This window comes from Lygodium microphyllum, chromosome 7, assembly GCF_053477565.2.
Source record: "Lygodium microphyllum isolate KBCC chromosome 7, Lygodium_microphyllum_v1.1.10, whole genome shotgun sequence".
Classification (NCBI taxonomy): Eukaryota; Viridiplantae; Streptophyta; class Polypodiopsida; order Schizaeales; family Lygodiaceae; genus Lygodium; species Lygodium microphyllum.
The window spans coordinates 13,233,170-13,260,663 of NC_141141.1; the positions used below are offsets into that span (position 1 = coordinate 13,233,170).

Below are 27,494 nucleotides of genomic sequence, written 5' to 3' on the forward strand. Positions count from 1 at the left end.
AACAACTAATTGTCTCCTCTCGGTATGGGAATCCATTGTACAACTCTATAACTCCATTTACACAACAAGATATACTACTTTTTCTTCTCTAAATTTCATCGAAATATGATATTACAATGGACTGAAATCCTCTCTTCTTACTTTCTGGACACTTTTCTTGCAAAGAAAGTGATGTTTTCACAGTTTCATCATGGAAAATTCCTCTATTTGTGAGAAGAACAATGTAGGATCGCAAGGGACTATGCAAGACTGTTGTCAAGGCAAATGCTCCACAAAATTGGGTTCCAATGTGGGCTATCATTTTTAAGATTCAACAAGCTGAACTATTCACATGCATTTTTGAATACTCTATAGTTGGTGAAAGGCCAACAGTAAAGGTAACAAGGTCACTATGCACCTGTGGATCAATGGTGCCATGAGAAGTCACTCAAAATATAAACCATTTCTTACTAATTTGGGCATATATTTATAATCTAAAGACCACCAAAATGGGCACTAAGCTTTGGGGCCAACAAGTGTTTTGAGTGGCACACGGCACTTTACCAAGTATGAGACAAGTACCACTGGTGGACTCACTCTAGTATTGTAATATCCATCTCAATCACTATACATAAAAGCATGCAAGGGGGAAGGCGATGAGACCCTTGAGCACTATGCCTTGCTTCAATGGATGTAGAGATGGGCTTACAATCCTCCATCTGAAAACATTGACCTATCCAACATACTTGGACCAATGCATGACAAATTTCCCCTCAACTACAAAAATTGAATGGTAAGATAATAGTGCAGTACACCAAGATCAATGATGTTACATTAATAAATGTAACATATGGGGAGATAAGCGCGAGGGATGACCGTTCGGGGGCCTTGGGCACCCGAACGGGGTCAAGGGGAGCCTAGAGAGTAAGTGAGTCTAAGGATAGTATGACTCACTTGAAGCTGACGGCTGGCAGTCGGATCAGGATGAGGAAGCCAGCAACCTTCTAGGCGAGGCTGGGTGGTGAATTGAACGATCTCTCTCTCGTGCTATTGGGACTATCGAGCAGAGGGAGCACTTAACTGAATCTCCAACATTATCACAGGCAATCAGCATAGGCGTTATCTAACACTAGTATTAGAGCCGTTAGGCGACGTTATCTTGGAAAGAGTTGAAAGGGTTTTATATCCTTGTCGCAGCAGAAGCGTGGCGAGCTATTTCGGAAAAGAACCGTTGGGTTCGTTCCTACTTGGAGCCGTCGGGTCCCGTTCCTATCTGGTGCGCCAATCTGGAGCTGTCGCGTTACCAGTCGGCAATGGTGCTCATCAATCCTGCAACTGTCCATGTCAACACGAAGCAATCGCACCAGGCTAATGCGGGCATCGCCAGCAGGGAAGAGGGACGGTGGATGGCAGGATTCGAACCTGCGCGGGCCTCGCTAGCAGGGAAGGGGAACGGTGTAAGATGTGTCGGGCGAAATCCCGCCTTAAAGTGACTATAGTGGTCACAGCTAGTTCATATGTGACCTGGCGGGGGGGTGTTTAATCCCATCTTCATCCTGTGTTTCTACTCAACAAGTCTTACTCTCACGTGACCGGCACCGACAGCTACCCTATCACTATAATCAAGGAAGTACCTCATCTTGTACGCAAATTTCTTATATTTGCTTTCTAATTCCAGTGTATTAATGGAGGGCAAAGAGAAAAAGGGGGTCACCGAAGATTCTAGTTCCAGGAGCCATCCTATGGTGGATCCCCATGAAACGGAAATTCAAGAAGAACAATGGGAAGAATTTTTTGCTACACGAGAAAAATTTGATGATTTAACTGCTCGTGTGCAAGCACAGGGGGTTCAAATGGAGTTGCTAACTCAAGCACTCACAGAAATAAAATCTCAATTAGCCTTATTTTTAGAAAGGGATAAAAATAAGGTAGAAACCTCAGACATTCCATCTTCATCGAAAGATCTGGATGTGATTATGTGAGATCCTAGGGAACCCCACCAAAAGCTGAGGGATAACCCAGTATTAAAAGATATGAAACCCCCTCACTTTCAGGAGGAGGAAAAAGACAGAAATAAAGACACTATCTTTAATTTTCTCCAAAAATGGGAGGATTTGCACAAACTTAAGAATACTCCACCACATCTCCAAGCGTTGGAGGCCAGTTTAACCTTGGGGGGCCAAAGGCATATAAATGGTGGAGAACTTTAAAGAAGGCAAATAAAATATCTGAAACTTGGGCTCAATTTGAATCAGTCTTTTTGAAAGAATTCCTTCCTGAAAATGAAATGGAAAGAATTTGGGAAGATTGGGGTTATGTCAGACAAAAGGAAAGACCTTTGCTGACATATCTCGAGGAGTATCGTGAGATAATCCTCAAATTGGAAGGAATAGATGAATTTCAAAAGACAAGAGGATTCATAAGGGGACTGGATAAGACCTGTAAAAAGGAAGTGAAAAGGAGTTCACCCAAGACACTTGAAGAGGCAATTAAATTTGCATTAATCAATGAAGATAATACGCGTCCAAGTGCACTCACTAGTCTCACTGATACAGAGCCCAAGACTAAAGAATTTGAAGCCTCAAAATTTGTAGGCAAATTTAAAAGGAAAATGCCATTTCTTAAGGGCAAGAAACAAGCCTTTGAAAAGAAACAATATGTAAGGCCAAAGTGTTGGGAATAAAGGGCCATCGTGCCTTTTATATATGCACGGGTGTGAACACACCCTTAGCACATTGTACTTTCATACATATATCTATCTAAAAACCTAAAGTGATACACTCGTCATTGTACCGAAAAACGTGTTCACTCTCTACTCTGCTCACTCGCACTCTCTATCTCTCTCACTGCGCGTTATGTTTGTCTGCCTCAATCTCCGTGCCTAATCTTGCCCTACAAACTGGTATCAAAGCTGGCAAGAGGCAGTCGACAGGAGCAACGGGCAGGCTGCAGGCAGGCTCGTGTGTTGCAGGAGTCCGACAAGTAGCAATTGAAAGGCAGACGATGGGAGCAACAGGCAGTCACAGTCGACTGCAGCAGGCGACTGGAAAGGTCAGTCGCATGTCAGTTAGCCGACAGTTGCACGTGAGTGGGCGACTGCACAACGGGCACGGCGACCAGTGCAAACGGCAAATAGGCGGCGTGACGGTCAGGCGACGCAACTACGGCGGGCGCTGACGAGCGCGACCAGCCGGCAGGCGTGACGGTCAGGCGACGCCTAGCGGGTCGACGGACCCATGAGAACTTCTCAAAAAAAAAAATCTTTTTTTTTTTTTGAAAATTGCTTAGACCCACTGACGGGGTTATACGCGCGCAAGCACAATACCTCAAATCTGTGCAAAATTGTCCCAGAAATTTGGGGCTTTCCTTTGTCTTCCCCCTTTTTCCTTTGAGAGCAATTCCAAGCAGCATGGTTAGGGGATAGGCAATTGAAACACAGCTTTTCTTTTTTGGCCTTATCAAAGTCGTCTGGACTTAACTTTGGCCTTACATATTGTTTCTTTTCAAAAGGTTCTTTTTTACCCTTTAAAAATGGCGTTTTCCTTTTAAATTTGTCCACAAATTTTGAGGTTTCCAATTCCTTAGACTTGGGCTCCGTATCAGTAAGACTAGTGAGTGTACCTGGACGCATACTATCTTCATTGATTAATGCAAATTTAATTGCCTCTTCCAGCGTCTTAGGTGAACTCCTTTTTACAGGCTTTATCTAGTCCCCTAATGAATCCTCTTGTCTTTTGAAATTCATCTATTCCTTCCAATTTGAGGATTATCTCACGATATTCCTCCAAATATGTCAGCAAGGGTCTTCCCTTTTGTCTGACATAATCCCAATCTTCCCAATTTCTTTTCATTTCATTTTCAGGAAGGAATTCTTTCAAAAAGACGGATTCAAATTGAGCCCAAGTTTCAGGTATTTTATTTGCCTCCTTTAAAGTTCGCCACCATTTATACGCTTTGGGTCCCAAAGTTAAACTAGCCTCCAGTGCTTGGAGATGTGGTGGAGTATTTTTAAGTTTATGTAAATCTTCCCATTTTTGGAGAAAATTAAAGATTGTATCTTTATTTCTATCTTTTTCCTCCCCGTGAAATTGAGGGGGTTTCATATCTTTTAGAACTGGATTATCCCTCAACTTGTGGTGGGGTTCCTTAGGATCTCGCATAGTCACATCTAAATCTTTCGATGAAGATGGGATATCCGAGGTTTCTACCTTATTTTTATCCCTTTCTAACAATAAAGTTAATTGAGATTTTATTTCAGTGAGTGTTTGAGTTAAAAATTCCATTTAAACCCCCTGAGCCTGCACACGAGCAGTAAGATCATCAAATTGTTCTCGTGTAGCAAAGAATTCTTCCCACTGTTCTTCTTGCATCTCCGTTTCATGGGGATCTACCATAGGGTGGTCCCCAGAACTAGAACTTTCCATTACTCCCTCTTTCTTTTTTTCTGCCATTAATACACTAGAATTGGAAAGCAAAGATAAAAAATTTGCATACAAGGTAAAGTACTTCCCTGATTATAATGGCAAGGCAACTGTTGCTGGTTTTGTAAATAAACCCGAAGAGTAAGGAACAATTTTTGTCTTCCCGGACTAAACCAGTAAACCAGTCATGCTGGAAATGAAGTTCTTTGGCAGAAATGGAACAATCACGTGAACCACCGATATATCTTCTATGTATAAAGCGGATCTGACTACTTCAGTCAGCTGGTAGCGATTTAACTCCTGGCTTCAGTCGGGTGGAGATGATCCTGCTGTAAAACTACTCCTCGAAGACAGTCGTGTGACGTGTAGGACCTGAAGTACCATCTGACGCTTTCCGTCACGGCTTACAGCAGTCGCCTCATGCTTTTCGTCACGGCTGCTTACAGTAGTCGCCTCACGCTTTTCGTCACACGCCTTTCATCTCCCTGCTACGTGTCACACTTTCGTGACGTGTCACGACCACAGCTTACAACTTCGTGTGGTGACCAAAAACGACTGACAGACGACGTGCGGCAACCTTAAACGACTGACGAATGACGTGTCAGTCAAATCGTCTGGCCCTTGCGCTTGTAATCGCCTGAAAAAGGCTTCACGAATGACTAGCAAGATTAGAACCCGACGGCTCCAGCAAGATTCGATGGTGGCTCTGATACCAATGATAGGCGTCTCAAAAGATGAAGCAGAATTCTTGAGGAATACAGTCCGACACTCAAAGGGCACGAGATCCGTTTCACCTCCCAACCTTGCCTAGTTAATTGCTGGCCACTCTCATCGTGATCCGATTGCCAGCTGTCAAATCTTGGTGAGTCCTACTATTCTTGGACTCTCTTTAATTCTAGGCTCCCCTAAAACCCGTTCGAGCGCCCAAGGCCCCGGACGGTCATGCCTCGTGCATGTTTCCCTTAATTTACCTTATAAATATAACACACATGCTTTTTGGAACAGTTGTAATCAGTTAGATAATGATGTAGCACTTGGTTTGGTGCTTCTGAAAACTTAATTACAGATGCACCACCACCCATAGAATCAAGAAAGAGCTCTCAATCTATCAATCCTTACTATGTCTAGACCTGGTAAGTTTCCCCTTGTTGAGTCAAATTAAGCCGCAGGCTCCACTCCTGGTGGTGCCCTTCTGTCAATTCCTTTAAGTTTCAGCCTTGCGACCATACTCCCCCCGGAACCCAAAAACTTTGATTTCTCATAAGGTGCTGGCGAAGTCATCAAAATAACATCAGCCAATCCCTAGTCGGCATCATTTATGGTTGAGACTAGGACGGTATCTGATCGTCTTCAAGCCCCCAACTTTCGTTCTTGATTAATGAAAACATCCTTGGCAAATGCTTTCGCAGTAGTTCATCTTTCATAAATCCAAGAATTTCACCTCTGACAATGAAATATGAATGCCCCCAACTATCCCTATTAATCATTACTCCGGTCCCGCTATCGCGTTATTCCATGCTAATGTATTCAGAGCATAGGCTTGCTTTGAGCACTCTAATTTTTTCAAAGTAACATCGCCGAATCCACGTCCCAGCCAATTAAGTCCAGGAGCGCGTCTCCGACAAAAAGGGCGGGGCGACCAGTGCACACCAAAGGAGGCGGACCGCACGCCCCGCCCCAAGATCTAACTACGAGCTTTTTAACTGCAACAACTCAAATATACGCTATTGGAGCTGGAATTACCGCGGCTACTGGCACCAAACTTGCCCTCCAATGGATCCTCGTTAAGGGATTTAGATTGTACTCATTCCAATTACCAGACTTGTAAAAGCCCAGTATTGTTATTTATTGTCACTACCTCCCCGTGTCGGGATCACCACTATGGTAGGCCTCTATCCTACCATCGAAAGTTGATAGGGCAGAAATTTGAATGAAGCATCGCCGGCACTGAGGCCATGCGATTCGGGAAGTTATCATGATTCACCCAATTACTAGGCAAGCCCGCATCGGCCTTTTATCTAATAAATGTGTCCCCTCCAAAAGTCGGGAGTTGGTGCACGTATTAGCTCTAGAATTACTACGATTATCCGAGTAGCAAGGTACCATCAAAGAAACTATAACTCATTTAATGAGCCATTCGCAGTTTCACAGTACAAGAGAGTTTATACTTACACATGCATGGCTTAATCTTTGAGACAAGCATATGACTACTGGCAAGATCAACCAGGTAGCATCAACCAGGTAGCTCAACCAGGTAGCTATCTTTCGTCACACGAGTAGCACCGCTGCTACGCGTTCCGACTCCACATCAAGTGTGGCTGCAGGGCAAAAAGGCACGACCTCATCACCAATGTGTTGGTCTTGATGTAAAGAGAAAGAGGGGAGAAGCACGAAGGCTCGAGAGGTTACGGGGAGGAAAAAAAAACGACAAATGGGGATGGGACGAGGGCATGCTTTTGTTTCCCACCGTGGACAAAACCGCACACGAGCACGTGCATCAGCCATCGCCACCACCACACACGAGGCGTGCTCCGCATTGTCTTGTCTGCCACATTCCGAGCTCGTGTCGAGTCGAAAGACGATGGAGACGCTCATGCATTCCACCGTAAATCTGTACTTCTGCGTGGTCATTTATTGCTGATTGGTACCTATTTGTACCTTGGTCACTTGGGTGACAGTTTGGACCTGCATTTACTGGTTTTTTGGTCACATTTGGGCTGAAAACCATGGCTGGCAGCAATGACAGCAGTAATTTGATGCATATAAAGAAGCTTGAAGGCGCACATAATTTTGCAATGTGGCAAAAACAAAGCTACAATATCCTGTTACAAAAGAAGCAAGCAAAGCCGATCAAAACTAAAGGAGCAAAGCCTGCGGACATGGATCAGGATGATTGGGATGAGTTGAATGAGCTTGCACGCTCAACCATAGAGCTATCGATTTCTAATGCCCTTCTCTTCAACATTGAAGGTTTGGATTCTGCATATGCTATATGGACTAGATTGGAAGAACTATATGCACAGAAGAGTGCTGCAAGTAAAGTGTATTGGCTGAAAAAGCTTATAGATTTGCATATGAAAGAAGGTACAGCAATGTCTACTCACTTGAGTGAGTTTAACTCCATTTTCAACCAGCTGGTTGCCTTGAAGTTCATGATTGATGAGAAATTTAAGGCTACTTTCTTGCTTTGCACTCTGCCAGAGAGTTGGGATACATTCAGGACTGCTATGAGCAATTCTAATGTGATCCTTTTGTATGCTGATGTAGAGAGTACTCTACTTATGGAGGAGATGAATCGGCAGAACAATGCATCCAGTAAGTCTTCCAGTGCTTTGCATACTAGGGGCAAATCACAGCAAAAGGGCAAATATGATGGAAAGGGACGCAGTAAATCACGTGGCAAAGATATTGGATGCCATCATTGTGGCAAGAAGGGTCACTTTAAACATGACTGCTACAAATGGAAGAAAGAGAAAGGAAAAGGCAAGAAGACTGATGATTGCAAGGAAGAGAAGGGCAGTCAACCTAAGAAGAGCAGTGTAAAAATTGAAGAGGTGAATGTAGTCACTCATGACAGTAACAGTGGCAGTGATGTACTCTTTGTCTCTTCACATTTTGGTGCACATGCTCTACTTGCAGATACAGATGATGACATGCATACCTGGATTCTTGATTCAGGTGCTTCCTTTCATGTCACCCCTCAAATCATGAGTGGTTTTCTGCCTATACAGCGGGTCGACAAGGTGTTGTCAATCTTGGGGACAACTAAGCATGTGAGATTGCAGGTATTGGCAGTGTGCAGTTACAGTTTCAGCATGGCTCTGTCTTTACACTTCAGCATGTATGGCACGTACCTCAGCTCAAGAAGAGCTTGATTAGCACAGGGCAGCTAGATGATGATGGCTTTCATACCACCTTTGGTGATGGAAAATGAAAGATCTGTAAGGAATCTAGGGTTATTACCAGAGGTTGCAAGAGTGATATGTTGTATCCACTTCATGTATCTAGTGTGCGTGACCATGTTGTTGCCGTGACCGAGCAGCCAAGTGTTTCTTTGTGGCATGGCCGGTTGGGACACATGAGTCAAACAAGAATGAAAGTGCTTTCTCGTTTGGGTTACTTGCCTTGTCTTCGTTATGCTGATTTTGAGCACTGTGATCATTGTATTTATGGCAAACATGCACAGACTTCTCACAAAAAGTCTCTTTCTTTGAAATCTTCTCCTCTAGAGTTAGTACATTCAGATGTATGTCAAATGCCAGGATTATCTTTAGGGGGAAAGAAATATTTTGTCACCTTTTTCGATGATGCTACACGGAAAGTATGGATTTACCCTATTCGTAGCAAGGATGAGGTGCTTGACAAGTTTAAAAAATTCTTGGCACTGGCTGAAAATCAAACAGATGAAGTGTCTTCGCTCTGACAATGGTGGGGAATATATATCCAAAGACTTTCAGGCATTTTGTGACAGCAAAGGGATAAAGAGGGAGCTCACTGCCCCTCATAATCCACCCCAAAATGGAGTTGCAGAGCGTATGAATTGGACCATACAGGATAAGGTCCGTACGATGCTGTCTCATGCTGCATTACCCCATGGTTTTTGGACAAAGGCTGTTATGACAGCCGTTCACTTGATTAATCGGTCACCAAGTAGATCTTTGGGGGGGGGGGGGGGGGGGGGAGTTCCCCAAGAAGCGTGGTCGGGCAAGCCACCTTCATATGCTCATCTGAAAGTGTTTGGCTGCGAGGCTTTTGTACACATTCGTAAAGAAAAACGCAGCAAACTTAGCCAAAGTCCTGTAAATGCATTTTCCTAGGATATGGTGGTGACGAGGGTGAAATGGAGTATAAATTGTGGGATCCCAAGAAAAGGAAAATAGTACGCAGCAATGATGTTATCTTCCGGGAAGATCGCATGCACAAACAGTCCGAAAAGACTGAGGAGGTCCGTAGGGTTGTATCCCGGGAAGAAATACCTTTTGGGCAGCAAAATATGCCCGCTGTACAGCAGCGAATACCTGCTGTAAATGAACCTGTAAAAGCAAGAAATGATCCTGGAAATGATCAGCCAGCTATTGCCCATAAAAATAAGCCATTACATGTGTAGGAACAGCCAGGACAGCAAGCTGTTAATGCTGATTTGCAAGCTGAAATGCCAGGACAGCATGCTGAAAATGGAAATTTGAAGGAACAGCCAGCAAACAATGACCATTGGGTTAGGAGATCGTCTACGGCTACTAGACAACCTGACAGATTTGTTCCTGGTGCAATTAATGTGGCTGAGTATGTTATGTTGACGGACTGTGGTGAACCATCTTGCTTCAAGGAAGCAATGGACAGACAGGACAGCAAGAAATGGTATAAAGCCATGCTGTCAGAGATGGAATCTCTTGAAAAAAATGGCACTTGGGACTTGGTGCAGTTGCCTAAAGGGCAGAAAACCCTTCCATGCAAATGGGCTTACAAAATGAAGGTCACTTCTGGTTCCTCACCCAAGTACAAAGCAAGATTGGTTGCAAAGGGGTACAAGCAAGAGCATGGAATTGACTTTGATGAGATTTTCTCTCCTGTAGTCAAGATGACTACATTGAGAACCATTTTGGGCTTGGTTGCAGTTGAGGATATGGAGCTCATACAAATGGATGTAAAGACTGTGTTTTTACATGGTGATCTACATGAAGACATCTATATGCAGCAGCCTGAAGGGTTTGTTGAACAAGGGAAAGAAAAAATGGTATGTAAACTCAAAAGGAGTTTGTATGGGCTGAAACAAGCACCAAGAGAATAGTATCATAAGTTTGATACATTCATGCAGTCCCAAGGCTTTCATAGAAGTCAAGTGGATCACTGCTTGTACACCAAGAAGGCAGCAAATGGCAGCCTGATTATCTTGGTTTTGTATGTAAATGACATGCTGATTGCTGGCAGGGATACTCATGCCTTGGATTCACTGAAGCAAAGTCTTCATGGCAACTTTGACATGAAGGATCTGGGTGATGCAAATCACATTCTTGGCATGCGAATACTCAAAGATAGATCTAAAGGCTTACTCTATCTATCTCAACAAGAGTATATCTCCAAAGTTTTGCAGCATTTCAATATGGAGGGGGGGAAAACAATTGGGGTTCCATTGCCTCCATATATGAAACTCAGTGCAGACGACAGCCCTACATCTGATGATGAGAAGGCTGAAATGGCCAAGATACCATATGCTTCAGCTGTTGGCAGTTTGATGTATGCTATGGTTGCTACACATCCTAACATTGCTTTTGCAGTGGGAGTGGTTAGCAGATACATGGCAACCCCTGGCAAAAAACATTGGGATGCAGTGAAAGGTATTATGAGATACCTCAAAGGCACAAAGGAGTTGTACATCTGCTTTGGAAAGCAGAAGGCGAGGAGCAGTCTCTTGGATCTCCAGGCTACAAAAGTGTGTTGCATTGTCTACTACAGAGGCAGCGTATGTAGCTGCCACTGAGGCATGCAAGGAGGCTTTATGGCTTTCACGTCTGGTGGGAGAGCTTGGCATCACAGAGTTACCTGTTCTCCATTGTGATAGTCAGAGTGCTATCATGCTAGCACGGAATCCTGTCTTTCATGCAAAGACAAAGCACATACAGGTGAAGTACCACTTCATTAGAGATGTACTTGACAGTAAGAGCATCGAGCTTGTCAAAGTGCATACGGATAATAATCCTGCAGACCTTCTCACGAAGGGTCTTAAGCCAAGATGACTTTGATAAAGCTAAATAGAAAGGCTGTGTTTCAATTGCCTATCCCCTAATCATGCTGCTTGGAATTGCCCTCAAAGGAAAAAGGGGAAAGATAAAGGAAAGGATAAGGACAAGGGCAAGGGAAAAGAGAAACAAATCCATGTAGTGCAAACCCTAGAATTAAAGGGGCATGAAAAGTATAAATCTTTAGAGGTCTTGCACAAGGATGTACAACACAGGTGTTGTATGTCAACTTCTATGTGGCGGCCTACTTTTGGGCCACATGATTTAGTTAGAGTGCATGCAAATAGCTGGAAAGAGGATTAGAGTCATGATTGATGACTCTGCCACACACAATTTCATAAATTATGCACTTGTCAAAAAATTGAAACTTCCCCAACAAAATAGTGGGCATCAATATGTTGTTCGTATGATGCAAGGTCAGGATAATAAAATATGGGATACAATGGTATCCAATTTGAAAATTGAGATCAAAAGATATAAAGATAAACTTGATTTCCAAATTATGAATATGGAAAGAGCCAATACTGCTTTAGGGAGGGAGTAGCTATGGGAATTGGAACCATCCTTAAAACGTAGCTATCATCATAATACACTGGAATTTGAAAGGGATGGTAAGTCTTTTGTGATTCAAGGTGAACATGAAGTATCTGATAACCCTTTGTTGTGTTCTACTGAAGTTCGGAAGCTGATAAAGAAAGAAGCTTGTGAGGTATATATGTTATGGTCCCTTCCTGTACAGAACACTTTTACTCTTTGTAATATAAAGTAACAATTTTCTTATGTTTGTGAGTTGAATGTAAGTAATGAGTTAATTGGTTTGTTACATGAATTTAAAGATGTGTTTCCTTCTGATTTACCAAGTGTCCTTCCACCAAATGGGGGTGATGTAAATCACCCAATTGACATAAATAAGGATACACACCCTATTTCTAAACCACCTTATAAACTGAGTGAAACACAGCACCAAGAAGTTGACAGACAAATTAAAGATTACCTTGATAAAGGGTTTATACAATCCAGCAATTCACCTTGGGCTTCGTCAATTTTATTGGTAAAGAAAAAAGATGGTTCTATGCGACTTTGTGTTAATTATAGAGACCTTAATAAGATAACGGTGAATAATAAATTTCCTATGCCCAGAATGGAGGATCTTTTTGATCAATTACAAGGGGAAAAATTCTTCACAAAAATAGACTTAAGATCAAGCTATCACCAAGTAAGAATTAAGGCACAGGATGTTCCTAAGACAGCATTTCGTACTATATATAGGCATTATGATTTTTTGGTAATGCCTTTTGGCCTCACTAATGCACCAGCTACTTTTATGAAGCTGATGAATAGTGTGTTACAGCCCTATCTAGGACACTTTGTAGTAGTCTTCTTGGATGATATCTTGATCTTTAGTAAATCAAGAGAAGAACATTTGGAACACTTACGATTAGTATTCCAATTGTTAAGAACACATTCTCTTTATGCGAAGAAAACTAAATGTGAATTCTTCGCAAAAGAGGTCAAATATTTGGGGCATATTATCTCGAAAGAGGAAATCAAGATGGATCCAGAAAAAGTAAGGGCAATTATTGAATGGCCATCTCCAAGGAACCTGGAAGAGCTGCAAATCTTCCTAGGTTTATCTGGATTTTATCGTAGATTCATTCGAGATTATGCCAAGATAGTTGTTCCAATGACGGACCAACTTAAAGGGAAAGGAAAGAGCTTTAATTGGGGAACAGACCAAAATGAAAGTTTTCAAAAACTTAAGGTAGCTATTGCTATAGCTCCGGTATTATTAATTGTGGATCCCAATAAACCATTCGTTGTTGAAGTTGATGCCAGTGATAAGGTGATAGACACGGTCTTATTACAAGAAGGTCGACCAGTTGCTTTTGAAAGCAAGAAATTAGACCGTGCAAAATGGAATTATTCTGTTTATGAGAGGGAGCTGTATGCAATAATACATGCAATGAAGAAATGGAGGCACTATCTGTACGGTGCCAAACTTTTGGTCTTGTCGGATCATGAAAGTATTAAATGGCTTAATGACCAACCGGATCTACAAGGGCGTAAAGCCAAATGGGTCGAACTCCTCCAAGAGTTCGACTACGAAATAAGCTATAGAAAGGGAAAGTACAATATAGTGGCTGATGCACTCAGTAGAATGCCCATCATAAATGAATTGAGTTTTACTCAGTTCACTTCCGATTTACTTGAATCCTTAAAAAGGAAATACCAGGTTGATCCAGCATATTCTAACATATGGGAAGCAATAAAAAATGGGGATCCAAATGAAAGAGCCTCCACTGAGGAAGGAATATCTGACGATGTTCAACAAGGAAATGGAGCATCAGAGGTTGCTCAAATGGGATTCAAGTGGAAGAACTATACCATTGATAATGGTTATTTACTCTACAAGGGTAGGGTATGTGTCCCGAAAGATGAAGAAATAAGGCGTCAGATACTCTTTGAGTGTCATGATACCCCTAGTGCGGGACATCCAGGAGTTAATAAGACTTATAGTCTTATTAAAAGGCAATTCTATTGGCCTGGAATGAATAAGGACGTCCTTGACTATGTGGTCAAATGTAATAAATGCGAGGTTAATAAAGCTGAAAGATTGAAAATGGGAGGACTTCTCCACCCATTAGAGATTTCTTCGAGAAAATGGGAGAGTATCTGTCACAAGACTGTGACAACTAGTACCTTTTTGTTGATTTCTTTGTTACATATTTTATTTGGTTTTTCTTTTTGGAAGGATCCCTCTTGAAATCTAAACGCCTGAGTTGCATGGCCAGTATGTGAAACAGACAGGAATGTCTAGTGAGTCAAGACTGGACAGTTAAGGTCCAGTACAAGTCTGGAAGAGACTGATGGCACTGTAGATTTACAAGCCTGGAAGAGACTTGTGAAAGTGTATATGGACAAGTGTGTTGAAGAACTAGCCTGGAAGAGACTAGTTCAAAGTGAAGATGGACAAATCTTCAAGAGATTAGTCCATGTGGGATCATCAATGGAAATTCACTTTCAGTTGAGCTACATTGCAAATTTGGATGTAGCCATAGTCTGCAAAGATGGTCAGAAGACTAGTGGGGATGCAATGGAAGCAACTCCTAAAATTTAGGGAGTTACTATTTTTGGACCCCAGAATCTGTTCGCGTCATTATCTTCCTTTTTGTACGAGGATTAATCCTCTGGTCTGTGCCGAGGTCAAATTTTGAACCGAGGATGGAGAATTTTAGACCGAAAGGTTTAAACAAGAAAATTATTACATATATGCCATGTGTCACAATTTGGGCATAAATTCCCAAAAGAGAGAGAGAGGGCAGCACAAAAACGAGTTTCAATGCATGGGGGGCTCATTTTTTGTGAAAGGGAGATGGATTGCTGCAGATGGAGAGCTCTTGAGAGCTGGTCTACCTTGTCTATGGTGCACAGAGGGCTGGGCTTGCTTCCTACTCTCTCTCTCTCTCCCTGACAGTACGGTTATGCTGCAGAATCAAGGGCCTTTCTTCTGATTCAAGTACAGCTGTGTGGAATATGCTGTTTTTGCATGAGGCAAGAGCCTCTTTTCTCTAGGAACAGGAGCAGTTGTTTGCAGTTCCCAACAGGGACAGGTGAGGATGGTAACCTCACCAAGTAAGTGTCTGAAACAGCACTAAATCAGTACTATTTTTGGACTATTCAGAGGTTATTTCAGAGCCCAATTGATGTCAGAGTCAAGGGGCACTTGGCCCAGATAATGCAGGACAGTGCAGGGAGTAGTATGAACTGAAAACAGGTTTCAGAACAAGTCTGAACCAGTAATTACAGTGGGCTAAACAGTGAACAGTATGAGTTGTAAACAGGTTTCAGAACAGGTCTGAACCAGTAATTACAGCAGGCAGAAATGGTCAATTCTGCACTCCAACCAGAAGATTCAGACTTGGGCAGAGTTTCCCCTCCTGGTCAACTTGATTTGGGTCAGTAATTGTACTTTTATGCTGTCAAATTTCACCCAAAATAGGTGAAAGACAGCCCATTGTACTTTCTCTTTTTTTTAAAAAATAAAGAAATACCGCAAGGGGCGCCTAACTTAGGGGCCAACAGGGTGTCTATGTCACAACAGGAGCATTCTAGCTTCCTGTATGTCTTCTTGATTCTGTGTCTTTAAGTTCAAGTAAAGTGGACGACTGTTAAATTGGGTGAAAGCATTTATATATTTTGGTTGTACACTACCGCCCTTCCCAGTGAGCAGGCCGGTTACAATATCTCCATGGACTTTATTGTCGCGTTACCCAAAACACAGAGGGGGCACGATTTTGTGTGGGTGATTGTGGATAGGTTAACCAAAATGGCTATGTTTATTCCAACTTCAACTGATGTTAAAATACCAGAATTGGCTAGATTGTTCATAGAAAACATATACCGATTATATGGCCTTCTGGCAAATATAGCTTCTGATCAAGATAGAAAATTTGATAGTCAATTTTGGCGGGCTGTATTTAGGAAGTTGGATACTAAACTTAGCATGGGTACAGCGGAGCACCCGCAAACTAATGGGCAAACTGAAAGGGTTAATCAAATCCTTGAAGATATGCTCGGGGCATATGTAAGTAAAAGGCAAACTAATTGGGAAGAGTATCTACCGATAGTAAAGTTTGCATATAATAGTGCCAAGCACTCTTCCACTGGATATAATCCATTTATGCTAATGTATGGATTTCAGCCCAGAGCTCCCACTGCATAAGGAAAAGATTCAAGCAGCCAAGGATTTTTTGGAGGATATGAATAATATGTTAAAATTTGCTCAAGGAAATATTAAGAAAGATCAAAATCGAGCTAGCTTATGCAGATCCTAACTGAAGAGACATCTCCTTTGAAGAAGGGGAATTGGTCTATCTTAAAGTGCCTGAACAAACTAAAACCATGAAAACCGGACGATGTCCAAAGCTTTCACCCAAGTATTGTGGTCCTTTCACAATACTTAAAAGGGTGGGAGAACAGACTTACAAGCTCCAACTACCTGCTAATAGTAAAATACATCCAGTTTTTCATGTAAGTAAGCTAAGGAAGAAGCTGGGTGAGGATAATCTAATCTTAAATGATAATATTGAGGAGCTATTAGATGACCAATCTAATCCACATGAACCATAAAGAATTTTAAATGTTTGTAACAGACGAACAAGGAACACTATTTATCAAGAATATCTAGTCAAATGGAAAGATTGTTCAGAAGAAAGCTCAACTTGGGAGCGAGCAAGTACTTTAAGGAAAAGGTTTCCCAATTTACAATTGGACCTTCCAAGTATCGTTTTCGAGGACGAAACCGATTCTTAAGGGGAAGGAAATGTTACATTAATAAATATAACATATGGGAAGACAAGCGCGAGGGATGACCGTCCGGGAGCCTTGGGCACCCGAATGGGGTCAAGGGGAGCCTAGAGAGTAAGTGAGTCTAAGGATAGTATGACTCACTTGAAGCTGATGGCTGGCAGTCGGATCAGGATGAGGAAGCCAGCAACCTTCTAGGCGAGGCTGGGTGGTGAATTGAACGATCTCTCTCTCGTGTTGTTGGGACTGTCGAGCAAAGGGGGCACTTAACTAAATCTCCGACATTATCACAGGCGATCAGCATAGGCTTTATCTAACAAATGACATCAAAAGATCATGGCAAATCGGCCTTTAAAGCTGCAATGTGGAACCCATTCATACTACTTAATAGCATGTCTTCCGCGTGAAGAATATGTTAGCAATTCTTGTATCTTATGTTGATACCTCTTTGTGAGCTCCATCACAGTCTAACTGAGTCATTGGAGCTCTAATAGCCCTCGCATTTTAATTTTCAGCCTTGCGCTTCATTTTTATTGTGTTTGCATTGTCAATAAGCGTATTTTTAGTGTGTTCACATTGTTAGTCAGCAGTGTTCCTGTTTGGTGCATTGCAGATTTGCGCCTGTTTTGGCTGCATTCACATTGGCCAAGGCAGTCTGGCTGAGGCACCAGCATTTATGGCAGGTTGGCTGCATTTAATGCAGCTGACTGCAGCCTGTCAACCCATTTCTGGGCTGTTGGAAAGATTTGGGGGTGGCTGCTATAAATAGCAACCCCCCTAGCTGCTGCCCATCATTCTTTTGTACTGCCAGCTTCTCTCTCCGTTCAACCTGGTATTCTCTCTCTCATTAGCCTAATTTGGTGCCCACACTGATGCCTCTAGCTGCATGCAAGGACTGTCCCTTTGTATTCAGCATTCATTTTCAGATCAGTGCAATCTATTCCTTCCATTCTCTGAATTCATTTCTGTCTCTCTTCCCTTTTCTTTCCATGTTCATGTTTCTCTTCTGTTCCGCACTCTCACATTGTATCATCGCCAAAGAAGAGGACTCCCAATATCTACGAAGAGGAGACCACACTCTCTTTGCTGCTTATCATGCAAGGAATTTGCAATTACAGCCCTTGATGGGATGCTTATACTATTATTTAGGGATTCAACTCACCCAAAATCAATATGGTATCATCATGTCATAGTCACAATATGTGGATAAGTTTTTGCATAGGTTCAACATGCAAGACTCTAAACCTATGAGCACTCCAATGGAACCAGGGCTGAAGCTATCCATGCCTGATAGTAGTGAGATGTTTGATGTTGCAATTTACAGCCAGGCTGTTGGCTGTCTTATTTATCTTTGCAACACACTGACTTATAGTTTGCAATATCTTAGGTGAACACGTCTATGCACAGCCCACGAACAATACATTGGCAAACTATTAAGTAGATCTTTCGCTATTTACAAGGTGCTCAAATGTATGCATTACTATTTCCCAGGGGAGACTTGCAACTATGGGCTTACAAAGATTCAAATTGGGCTGGTGAGTCTACCAATTGGGGGTGATTTGGCAAGTCCGTTCCATGTTCATGCCCTTTTTTAAAATACAACAACAACAATATAAGAAATGTAAACAATGCCATCACTCTTTAAGGAAAAAAGAAAAAAGAGGGAGTTTGGGGGTAAGAGAGAGAGGCTTCAACCTGCAAGCAAACAAGCTTGGAATCCCCTTGAACTTTGACCCTTTGAACTCCTAAAGTTAATGCTCCCGTGAGACCCAAAATGAGTGATCGATACTCAGCTTCATTATTTGTTGCAATACCAAGGAACTCTGTGAGTTCTAATATCTGCAATGGGAAACGTGTATAACACTTCCTGCACAGTGTAAATATAAACTGCAAAACCAAATAAAAATATAAAACTAACTTACAACAACTCCATGGGGGCAGCGAATCAATGCCCCTGCACCTGCCTTGCCTGGATTGCCTTTAGATGCACCATCAAACTCAACCTGGTAGACCCCCTGATAGAGACAACATCATCAGCTACAATGCTCCTTCACCAACAAGAAATCAGCAGACAACTTGAGAACTCCTTTTCTTCTTTTCTCACAATTCAGCTTCATCCCATAGTAGTTTTGATGAAACTAGAAAATGTCAGAAATTCAGAAAATCATAACAGCGGGACCATCTATGGGGAAAAGAAACCAGTTCTTGATGAGCTGCAACATCAAACCTTTTCCAATGGAAGAGTCTCTGTCTCTCCATAGGCATCTGCAAGTTCTCTTCCAGAATTTCTTTGTAGCTTTGTAATATGATTTGGAAAACCCAGTTGCTCATTTGACTTCTAAAAAATATGTAAATGTCACATTGAGGAAGCTTGCATCAGTTTTAACTTTATTAATATGAACTAAATCCCCTTGATGTACCCAGAATAAGCATCCTGCAACTCTATTTCATGACTTACAGTGTTTAGAAGGCTATTCTTGCTGAAAAAGGGATCCAAGAAGCAATCCAACTCCTCCTCATCTTTAAAATAAATAAATTCTCCAGTTTCTCTGAGTAACTTCACAACTTTCCACGACAAGTCAAAACATGTGAATGTGAAGCACCCAAACATCATCCACAAAACCACGTCATATTAACTCACCTCATTGGGCCTACTTTGCTGATCTTCTTCGTCAGTTTTAGAAGGCAAACTGTTACCCTGAGAACAAATGAAGATGTTTTACCTACAAGAAATTACCATTTGAAAATACATTAATATAGCTACAGGAGAGCCCTTTTTATTCACAATAGAATGGCAGATGTGTAAGATTACTATCATCATTCAACAACAATGGCAGCAAAGATTGACAAATTTCGAAGGGCAAAAGGCCTTGCAAACTGAAAAAGTCAACTGTTTGAAATTGCAATCAAGCCATTCAGAGGAGTGCTTAATCAATATCAGATAGTAGGGGACAGCCATCAAGAGGAACTATTACCAAATATTTTGGCTATTCAACGGGATTGGATTTGCAAGATTGGATTTTCCGGAACAAATTTTACTGGACATGTCTGCTTGAAGGTGACACTCGTAATAATAAACACCTTCTCTGCCATCTTCAGTTAGCAGACTTTGTCAAGCAGAATCTCTGGGGCGTTTTACATATGCTGGCTCTGCACTGGTGTCACTTCAAGGTTTGCATGTTTTGCAAAATGCTTCACTTTTAATTGCTAGAGCCGTGATTGAGCAGGCTAGAATATTTGATAGCACTACCTGCACACAATTATTGTGGAGGGATAGCAGCCAAAGGACTTCCATTTCTTACCTAGTTCTATTACTTGTATTTTGCTTTCTTGGCAGCAAGGTGCTGTTGCATACATAAAAGCATCTTTAAAGTTTGGATCTACAAGCAACAAGCTAATTCGCTGTAGATCATAGATGAGACTTTAGCTACCTCCCCATTTATAGATTAGCCAAGAAAGAAAGCAGCAAGATTGTATTGTAGTAAAAATGGAATGCTTGGGACAGTGCACATGGCACGTGATTATCTTTTGGAAAGGTTGGTTGGAGATGTAGGTCTCAGGCATCTCAAGGTTTTAGAACACTTGGTTTTCCTTGACTCAACATGTAGTCACTCTAGGACAGCCATGGTGACTGCAGGTTTGGGGATTGAGTGGACAATTGCAATTGCAAGCTCCTTTGTAAAGGGAGCAACCTTCTAGGATGGTACAAAGTGGATGCCCTCGAGTGTGACACCTTCGAGGCACCAAGATAAATTTTATGATTAGTATCTGTCCAGCATTGCACATCATCAAACTGATACAAAAGGCCCTCCACCTGGCCAGCCATGAATCAATACTCATCTCCACATTCTTTCTCTTTAAAGGGACCAATTGGAATTCAAGACAGATTTTACGCATGGATGCAAGCATGAGTGGAAAGTGGAGAGTATGAAGCTTGATGAGGAGTTGTTGCATTCCCTTGAGCTGAGCTTGCAGACTCGCCACAAGTGACTATTGAGAAATGATGGGGTTTGCAGGGAGAAACACAAAATGTAGGGCAAACATTGTGACAAAGAAAACTCCAAAACACAAAAGAAAAATGACGATGATGAACATTGAATCATGTTGAATGAATCACACTAATACAATGGAGCTGAGCTTAGAGATGACTACACGGTCATGCTTGATCAGGTGGTACCACCTACAAGGGATCTACACTATGAAGGGAGAGAGATGCAATCGTTCGCGTACAGGTTTTGATGACAAGGAAAAAGGATGCTCCATGGAGGGAGTAAAACGTAGTCCTCCAGGCAATGGAATGTTAGAGTGGACATTGGAAGGTGAAGGACAGCATTAGAGGGAGCCAAACGTGGTCCTCAAGAGCTGTCAAAGAAGAACAAACTGCAGAGGTCTCTCTGAGATGATGACTGCTATCAAGGCAATCGTCGGGCAGCCAATTGGAGAAGAAAATACAAGAATGTAAGATGATCTCTCCATGTAAGGGGGTGCAAACAAGCGACTGCTGGGTAGAGTAATACCAACATGGACGCTCCACAAGATACCATCTCTCCTATCCAACTCTCCAAGCATTGATTGTGACAACAATGAGAGGAAGAGGGAGCATCTATATGTAGGCAAGAGACCCATAAAGTGAGCCACCAATAAGTTGTCCACCCAGCACTAAGGCATAAGCCTGCCAAAGTGAAAGCCCAAATACAAGGCACCCATAGGCGAACCAATGAGTTGCCCATGGTATGCTCAATAGACAATGCTAAGAATACACAAAAACATCGTGAATAAGACACAAGTAATCCTATTACAATACTAAAAACAGTAACTTCAACTTAACAATCTACTACCACTTGTATAATGAGCTCAAGCCCTCAATTATCCAAGTCCAACAAGTTTTCACCCACAACAAACATGGCAATCTAAAGGACCCTACAAGTGGATTTGGCATAACATTGACTTTGGATACAATTGTCAAAAGATGATGTACCAACGAGACAATAGGGTTTGCAGGGAGGAACACAGAGCTGATGAATGGAATGATGAAGATTTGAATCATGGAGTGAATGTGATACAAAGGAACAAGGGTGCCATAGCACAAGGAAGATAATGAAAACAACTATGAACCACAAACCGCAATGTCCTCCTGAAGGGGTGTGAGGGCACTGGAGACGCTGGAGAGAAGAGGTGACGGACTGAATGAATCAACCATGAGGAATGAATGAGAGAGTGGCCTATAAATAGGCACAGTCAGTCTAGGATGCTGCCCCTTTTTGGGGCTGCAAACCCTAAACGCAAAACGCAAAAACGTAAAAACACAAACTACGGATGAAGGATAAAGGGTTTCTCAACACCCCCTCTCATACCCTAAAAGGGAAACAAAAGAAGAGTGAGGTGGAGATGCAATGCTACATGCTGAAGAATGCTCATGCAGCAGCTGCTACTTGACAGTGTCCCTCGTGGGGAAATTGTTCACTTGCTTAAGTGCCCTAGTACAAAGATGATGAAAACATGCAATGCATAGGAGAAATGTCAGACTTTGAGTAGTGCCAAGAACCATAAGGGTATGCCCATACTCGATCTCAGGAGTTGGCTCCATGCTGACCAAGGGACAAAGAAGATCCACCCTGTAATCTGAGAATACCACCTGAAAGGAGACCTTTGAAGATAGTCAAGAGACTGGATGAGCTGTAGAACCCGAAACTCAACCTCGGGAGAGAAGCCACTAGCTCCATGAGTCCGTCTGGAAGGAATACGAAAGCCTAGCCACCAAGTCACTATTGAAGACCCAAGGACCCTGATCCAAGTAGATCCTCTAGATCCTGGGTATGAGTAGAGGAAATGACTACTCAAAGGAGAGCCACTCCTCGAAAGTGAAAGGCGGTGGTACGTGAAGAACTTCATGGCACATAGGGTCCCTCTCTGAATCAGAACGAGTAGAAGTAGGAGCCCCCTGTGAAGCCGAAGAAGAACTGGAAGCCCCCTCTGAGGTCGAAGTAAGAAAAGCATGCATTACTTGCTGATTAGCCTCTTAAACAGCCCCAAAACACACTAAAAAATGCTCTTTTAGAGTAAAACCCTAAAACGGGAAGCAATTTGAGAGCGTTTAATGGAAACCCTAATTTTTGGGGCACCCTTCCACATCTATAAATAGACAAGCTGCCCCCATTCAAATTCATTCCATCTGTGCGGGTTTCTCACTCCACATACAGATTTCAGCCATCAGCCTCCTCCCACGTGGCTATCCAGCCCTCGAGACTGCTGCCACTCCATCCGTGTTTGCTCCTATTGCTGGCGCCTTCATCCATGCTGACATCAGCTGCTGGCGACAACATCATCTGTTGCGATCTGATCATCTAGTCATCACCAGCCACATCACACATTGTTTCAGCCTGCTGTTTACAGCAGACTATGCGCAATTTCCAGCCTCCGACCGGTGGTACACTGCTGCGTTTACCAATTTCCAGCCTCCAGGCTGTTGCATTTTGGTGACTAGCCTGTTGTCGTTCACTATTCAGCACTCCTACACTCTAACTGGTATTCACACACTTGGGATCCGTCTCTGATGGACGTCACACTCCGACATTGCTCTACCCTTGAGCACACTATACACTCTTACATTCATTTACAGCATTCATTCACTTCAGAGTTGTGTTCTCTCTCTCCCTTCTTCTGTTTGTGTTTGAGTTTCTATGTTTGAGTTTTGAGTTTTGCGTTTAGGGTTTGAGTTAGATTTTCTTTCTGTTATGTTAGATTTTGCGTTTAGGGTTTGAGTTAGATTTTCTTTCTGTTATGTTTTGCTTTGGAGCATCTCACCACTAACCTCTGTGTTTGCAGATTCTCATCTCTTTTGCAGAGTTTTGTCTTTTAGTGTAGGGCTAACTTGCAGATTGCTTTGGTCCTCCCTGGGCTAGAGATGTGGGGGTTGCGCACCGTTCCTTTCATGGTTTCAAAATCCTAGGAGTGCGTGCTCTTCTTCCAACATGGCGGTTTCCCCTCCCGAGGCAGATCGTGCAACATCTCTCTCGATGCTATCATGGCGATGACTTCTACCTTGCTCTTCTAGCAGGGTGCTTCATCCACTTCATCTTCTTTCATTCCTTATGGTTCTCGACACCATCCAAAGACTGAGATCAAGCTCCTCTTCCTTCTTCGACATCTACATTCAAGTTGAGAGGGGGTTCCTACCCTTCTTGGTATTCTACAAGCTTTAGCACTTTGTCTTCGACATCGGCTTCTTCCCCTTGTTGTAGCTTACCCTTTGCATTGCATGATTTCATCATCTTTATACTAGGCCTCTTGGACAAGTGAACAATTTTCCCATGAGGGACACTGTCCAAGTAGCACTTGCTACATGAGCATTCTTCAGCATGTAGCATACTTTACATCTCATTGTACAGAGAACCACTTGAGCGGATCCTAAGTTGTTTCCATTGGCGGCTGTTATTACCCCACCACCATCCTCCTTCATCACCTATTTTTCCTCATCATCGACACCCTGAGTGGATGGATTAGCTTGTTCTGTTTTGTGATGTGTTGGGTATATCCACCCTACTCCCGTCTTCTGGGTCACTTTTACTCAATCAGCCGCATCCCATAAAATTTACCTCACTTATTCTAAAAACAAAAAAAAAGTTCCATGTGGTTCCATTCACCTTTGTAGGGCTTGGTAGGCCACCGAGCAGCCGACATGCACCCTTTGTCTAATGCCATGTCCTCTCTGGGGAGTGACTACTTGGACTCCCTTGGTAAGATAACCATCGCCTCTATAGTCTAGGTAGGCCACTGGGCAACCAACGTGCACCCTTTGTCCAGGGGTGGGATGCCTTGGGGTCAATAAACATCACAGTGGTTGGCCTAACCTTTCAGCTCAGTTTTGGACCTGAGAGGGGGTGTTGAGCTAAAACATGCATTACTTGCTGATTAGCCTCTTAAACAGCCCCAAAACACACTAAAAAATGTTATTTTAGAGTAAAACCCTAAAACGGGGAGCGGTTCAAGAGAGTTCAGTGGAAACCCTTAAACAGGGAGCAGTTCGAGAGAATTCAATGGAAATCCTAATTTTTGGGTTTTACACTAAAAGAGCATTTTTTTAGTGTGTTTTGGGGCTGTTTAAGAGGCTAATCAACAAGTAATGCATGTTTTAGCTCAACACCAATGTATCGCTATCTAGTCCCAAAGAGCATTGTTTGGGACCGGCGGCGCTTTTATAGGGAGGACGACCAAATCTGCCCTCAATTCATAGAAGTGTGCCTTGAGGGATACAAGACACCCTCTGGGACTAATAGACATTGTCACACCCCTTTTCCTTAAAACAATACAATCTAAATTCTACTCATGTACCTGATTTGTTTGTCTACTATCATGGTCAACCACACATTGGCCAAATTATATGCCTCCATTCTTGAGCATGAGCTTAGTTGATGGACAAAGAGTCCCCCTTCTCAAAGCACAAGGACATGCTGGATTTAGAGTAGGCTTTTCAACACTAAATCATATCCTTGCACTTGGAGGAATTATTAAGGAGAGCAAAACTCATGGGAGATGGAATCATGTGTTGCTTTGTGGATTTCACAATGCTTTTGGTACAATTCCAAGAGCCAGATTGATACACAAGCTAAATGACATGAGACCGCCTAGAAGCTCATTTGGGGGATCGTGGCATAATATGAGAGGGTGATTTGGTGGCCCACTCTCTTTGCAAGAAAGGAAGTAGGAGCCCTGCACTAGATTGTGGTTATTTGATACACTGGTCACATCTACAGAGCATTATGTGGAGTAGAGATATAGGACCCTAGTCTCAATCACCATAATCAATCACACTACACAGATGATAGATGAAGATCGCTAAAGAGGCCCTTGGTGTCCACAATTTCCATGACAATCATATATAATACTTTGGCCCCACATGAGATCGATAAATCCAAATTAGAGACTACACTAATTGTCGTTGAGGTTCCTACTAGATTCATGTATAGCTTGATGGAGGTACCCTGATGTAGATATGCACGATTGGCTCTGGAATCCTCACGACACCTTGCTAGTGAGGAGACACATGATGTAGATATACACAGATGTCATCTTGATTCAGTTACATGGCTTTAGCATGGATAGACTACTGCCCTTTCAATATTCCCTTGATGCACCATCTATTACTTTTAGCCTCTCAAAAATTGGCAAGATCATCAAAAAACCTTATTCAACTTGATACTAGGACATGGCTGACACCAGTATATGAGTTGGAGATGAAGATGGCTTTCTATTGAAAGCATGGATATATGGATGCCCACCTTTCTCATTGGATCAAATGTGTTATTAGCTAGTTGTGCACCTCTTCACACTAGCTAGAGATTGAGACTAGCAAATACAAATGCACACCTCTTGAGAAGCGCATGTTAAATTTTCCAAATAGAGCTAAGGACAAAGGAGCACTCGTCAACCATTGTTCAGCATATTATGCAATTCAAGGATGTTTTTGTTGTTTCTTCAGAGACAGGTTTGGGCCACTATCAAGAATCATGGAGTACATTGATCAACAATGTCTTGGCCCCTTTCTCCTAGAGATGCAATAGCTTAGATAGACTTTCCTTAGGAGTAGAGCTCAAATACACCAAGGGCTTGTCCAAAGGCGTCTTACAGATTTCTTGACAAAGACTATCCCGCAAACTTTAAAACATTCTTGATCTATGTACAAGAGTACTTAGGAGGCTTCACAGTCTTCATTTGTGCAAGAGGGATATTGATTGATCATACGGTGCAGCATGATTGATCCAAACATCCTAAATCTCATTCTATGCATAGGAGAATACACAAGTTTATTGCTCAAGCTAGAGCTAGGTCCCCCCCCAAATTCTTCTTCACTATCTCAATGAGCCTTGACCCAAGGAAGCGCAAGTCTAACAAAGACCAAAGAAGAAGAAAGGTGAGGAATGTGTTAACAAGATGAATGGGATGAGATTGAAACTATGCAATAGCGGCTATTGAGGGCTTTCTTAAGATAATATACACCTTCATGGTATCCCTAGGCCTAATCCATGTATTTTCGGCTTAGCCTCTTGACATCTCATTACCTTTGTCACCTAGATAGTATCAAAAGAAAATTGCTTTAGCTCTTAGATTGTATTGGTGTTTCTTTTCCATTGAATTGTATCAATCTACAAATAGTTGTTACTCATGGTCATCTTCTGCAAACATTAATGAATCGTTTCATTTTATGTTACATCAATAAGTGTAACTTATTGGGAAACAAGCACGAGAGATGACCGTCTGGGGGACTTGGGCGCCTGTATGGGGTTAGGGGAGCTTAGGAAGTGAGTGAATCATAAAATTAGTATAACTCACTAGGAAATGACGGCTAGCAAGAGAGTCACGTGGGGTTTTCTCCAGCATCTTCCTGAGCGTGGTTGGGTGGCGAAAGAGAGTTCTCATAGTATTAGAGCTTTTTTACGACCTGGGGACGGGCGATTTACTTGCGATTGGAAACGGGTGCCGTTGCTATGGGCCGCTCGTGATTGTAGACAGGCCATGCCAATCACCACTCCAGCCACGTCCTGCCTCAAGATGGGCCACGCCAATCATCACTCGGGCCAATCATCACTCCGGCCACGTCCCGCCTCAAGACGGGCCACACCAATCATCACTCCAGCCACATCCCGTCTCAAATTTTTCATTTTAAGGTTGCAGGTGACACAATTTTAAGGGCCGCATCTAGCGTGACATGGCCTTATTTCATGTGCCGATAGCCCTGCACCAATGATTTATCAACTGCCGACATCTGTCCCACCTCTGTAATCAAGGAAGCACTTTTGTTTCTAAATTTCTTGCTTTTTCTTTCCAATTCTAGTATATAGATGGAGGGGAAAGAGAGAGGGGGGGTAACCGAAGGCTCTAGTTCCAGGGACCACCCTATGGTGGATCCCCATGAAATTGAAATACAATAAGAACACTGGGAAGAATTTTTTGCTACACGAGAACAATTTGATGATTTAACTCCTCATGTGCAAGCACAAGGGGTTCAAATGGAATTGTTAACTCAAACACTTACCGAAATAAAATCTCAATT

At 42.5% G+C, this 27,494-nt stretch overlaps 1 protein-coding gene and 1 pseudogene across 8 annotated transcripts in view; both read right to left on the minus strand.

Annotated features, from left to right (window-relative positions):
- The window catches only part of LOC148033193 (uncharacterized), a 102,949-nt gene that overhangs the window by 14,179 nt on the left and 61,276 nt on the right, over window positions 1-27,494 (minus strand). For 4 of the 8 annotated variants that reach the window (XR_015691269.1, XM_087681064.1, XM_087681063.1 and 1 more), the window contains exons 4-8: window positions 19,086-19,142; window positions 18,903-19,001; window positions 18,672-18,782; window positions 18,367-18,459; window positions 18,140-18,283 (exon numbers count right to left, since the gene is read on the minus strand). Coding sequence is in view for 4 of the 8 variants with exons in the window: in XM_087681064.1 (XP_087537190.1) it covers window positions 18,140-18,283; window positions 18,367-18,459; window positions 18,672-18,782; window positions 18,903-19,001; window positions 19,086-19,142 (504 nt within the window). In the remaining 4 variants the exon portion in view is untranslated. Of the gene's footprint in view, window positions 1-17,960; window positions 18,031-18,139; window positions 18,284-18,366; window positions 18,460-18,671; window positions 18,783-18,902; window positions 19,002-19,085; window positions 19,143-27,494 lie in introns of all 8 variants that reach the window. The other 4 variants (XR_015691271.1, XR_015691270.1, XR_015691272.1 and 1 more) reach the window with 3 other exon arrangements.
- LOC148033194 (18S ribosomal RNA) lies at window positions 5,636-6,627 on the minus strand (annotated as a pseudogene; the record flags this gene model as incomplete).